A 2,179-nucleotide genomic window follows, 5' to 3' on the forward strand; every position below is an offset into this window, starting at 1 on the left:
AAAAAATCTAATTTTTTTATTATATGGTTAATGTGATTGTTTAAGTTTTTTTTAATAATATAAATTTAAACAAAAATGAAGAAGGATGCAAAAATTGTTATCAAATCTTTATTATTCATAATCATTAATTCTCGTATATATGTAAATCATATTAGGTAATTCCGTAGCTTTTATTTAAGGAAAGAATACACACTTTATATATTTTAGGTTAATATAATATTCTCTAGTGTTATATAATTATGGAATAATGTGACACCATTAGATTAAACTATACTTTATATTAGATGCTCTAGAATTCTTTGAAATGGAATTTAGAAGGCATTTAGAGTGTCACCTAGGATTTGGGGTATTTTTTAATTAATACAAAATTAAAGTTCTAATTTTTCAAATGCTTCTCAATTAATATATAGGGGATTATAGAGAAGGAAGAACTAACCACAATATTTTAGCAATAAATTAAATTCCCGTCGAATTCACGCTTTACTCATTCCTCTATTAAAAGAGGCTTAAGAGCTCAGAAGAAGTACACATTCACTTCTAAAACCCAAAAGCCTAAGAGACAATTTGCAAATTAGCGGAAGATTAAAAGATGGCCAGGATCCTTGAGACAACCGTGGAGCTAAAATCTTCGCCCGGGAAGTTCCTTGACATGTTTGTAGGGAAACAACAATTCGAAGTCTCCAGTATATGTCCATCCTACATTCAAGGCTGCGAGCTGCGCGAAGGCGAAATGGGCCAAGTTGGTTCTATCGTGGTCTGGAGATACGTTCATGGCAAGTCAACGCTACAATTCTCTACTTATATTAATACATTAAGACGATTCTCGATCAAAATATCTTTTATATTTTCTGATCTTATTCAAATGCGAGATTTCTAACAATATTAAACCTATAACTATAAATATGTGTAAATGCTATATATGGTCAGATGGGGAGGCAAAAATGATAATGGAGATGATAGACTCAATAGATCTGGAGAACAACCAGGTGACGTTCAAGGTGCTAGACGGTGATTTAATGAAAGAGTACACTCTTTTCTTGATCACCTTACAAGTGACCTCAAAGGAGGGAGATGTTGGAAGTGTTGCACATTGGCACTTTCAATACGTGAAAATTAACGAGAAGGTGGCTGACCCTGAGTCTCTCCTCCAGTTTGCCGTCGAGGTATCCAAAGAGATCGATGCACATCTCTTTTCCTGGTAATAGAGGAAATTTCTCTTGTATCAATCATATTATATATCGATATGTATATTTGTGTGTTTGCCTTTAAGTTCAGTCTTTAAAAGTGCTGTAAAATAAGGACTAAGGAACCGCCTTGTCCGAGTTGCTGAAAGAGTTGTGTGTTATGAGTGTATGGAAGTTGTTACTTAGGCTACTCGATATTTATGTATGAAATGTTTGATAATAATAAAAGCATATTATAGCATATGTTTAAATGAATTCGTTAAGCATCGCGCTTTCTGCTTCGTGACAAGATGAATATAAGAAAAGAGCACCACTGAAGAATAACAAATGAACCGTGATGAAAGTTTACAAACAGGAAGAAGGGGAACGTAGAGAATTCAGAAAAAGAGCTTAAGTGATTCTCCTGAGTCCTGATCATGCAAAGATATAAATATTTATAAGATATGTAATTTATAATAATCAATAATGTTTTGTTTATTTTATAAGTTTTAGATCGTTTTGTACATATGGGACCACGTTGTATGCACATTTACATATTGCAGTGCTCACATATTTTATGGCTTACATATAGATTCATATGGTAGAAAAGTTATATTCACAATTTAGCAAAAAAAAGAAAAGTTATCGTACAAGCGTTAACTCCACTTCTATTTGGGTGGGTTAGGTTGGACAGGTTGGGCTCTCTTAAATCCATTTCTATTTGCGGATTAAAATATATATATAAAAAAAGTTGCTCAAAAAGGAAATTTGAAATGAAAATAGGTTTTAATGATTATCAACCAATTATTATCTAAAGAAATAGGAATACTAGCATATCCCTTATATATCAAAAGAGAAGCATTGTAATAAATGCATTCACACTATAATAAACACGTGACAGCCTCACAATGATTTGATAATAACTATGCTAACGCGTTCACACTATATTCATAAATGTGTTCACACTATGTATTTTGCGTTTTTTTTTAATATAAAACTCACATACATGGTTCCAA

General features: G+C 32.1%; 1 protein-coding gene across 1 annotated transcript; it reads left to right on the forward strand.

Moving 5' to 3' along the window:
* The first annotated feature begins 501 nt into the window (after positions 1-501).
* LOC106317134 (MLP-like protein 34) lies at positions 502-1,398 on the forward strand. Its single transcript, XM_013754992.1, has 2 exons — positions 502-773; positions 928-1,398. Exons 1-2 carry the CDS (start codon positions 590-592, stop codon positions 1,200-1,202), a joined length of 459 nt encoding a protein of 152 aa, XP_013610446.1. The 5' UTR covers positions 502-589; the 3' UTR covers positions 1,203-1,398.
* The last annotated feature ends 781 nt before the right edge of the window (positions 1,399-2,179 follow it).

Source organism: Brassica oleracea, chromosome C9 (genome assembly GCF_000695525.1).
Source record: "Brassica oleracea var. oleracea cultivar TO1000 chromosome C9, BOL, whole genome shotgun sequence".
Lineage (NCBI taxonomy): Eukaryota > Viridiplantae > Streptophyta > Magnoliopsida > Brassicales > Brassicaceae > Brassica > Brassica oleracea.

What these genes read in the sequence shown, in the direction of transcription:
- LOC106317134 (XM_013754992.1), top strand. Translation starts at nt 590, where the DNA reads ATGGCCAGGATCCTTGAGACAACCGTGGAGCTAAAATCTTCGCCCGGG. An exon ending in GGTCTGGAGATACGTTCATG is followed by an intron (nt 774 to 927) that starts GCAAGTCAACGC and finishes ATATATGGTCAG; the next exon opens with ATGGGGAGGCAAAAATGATA.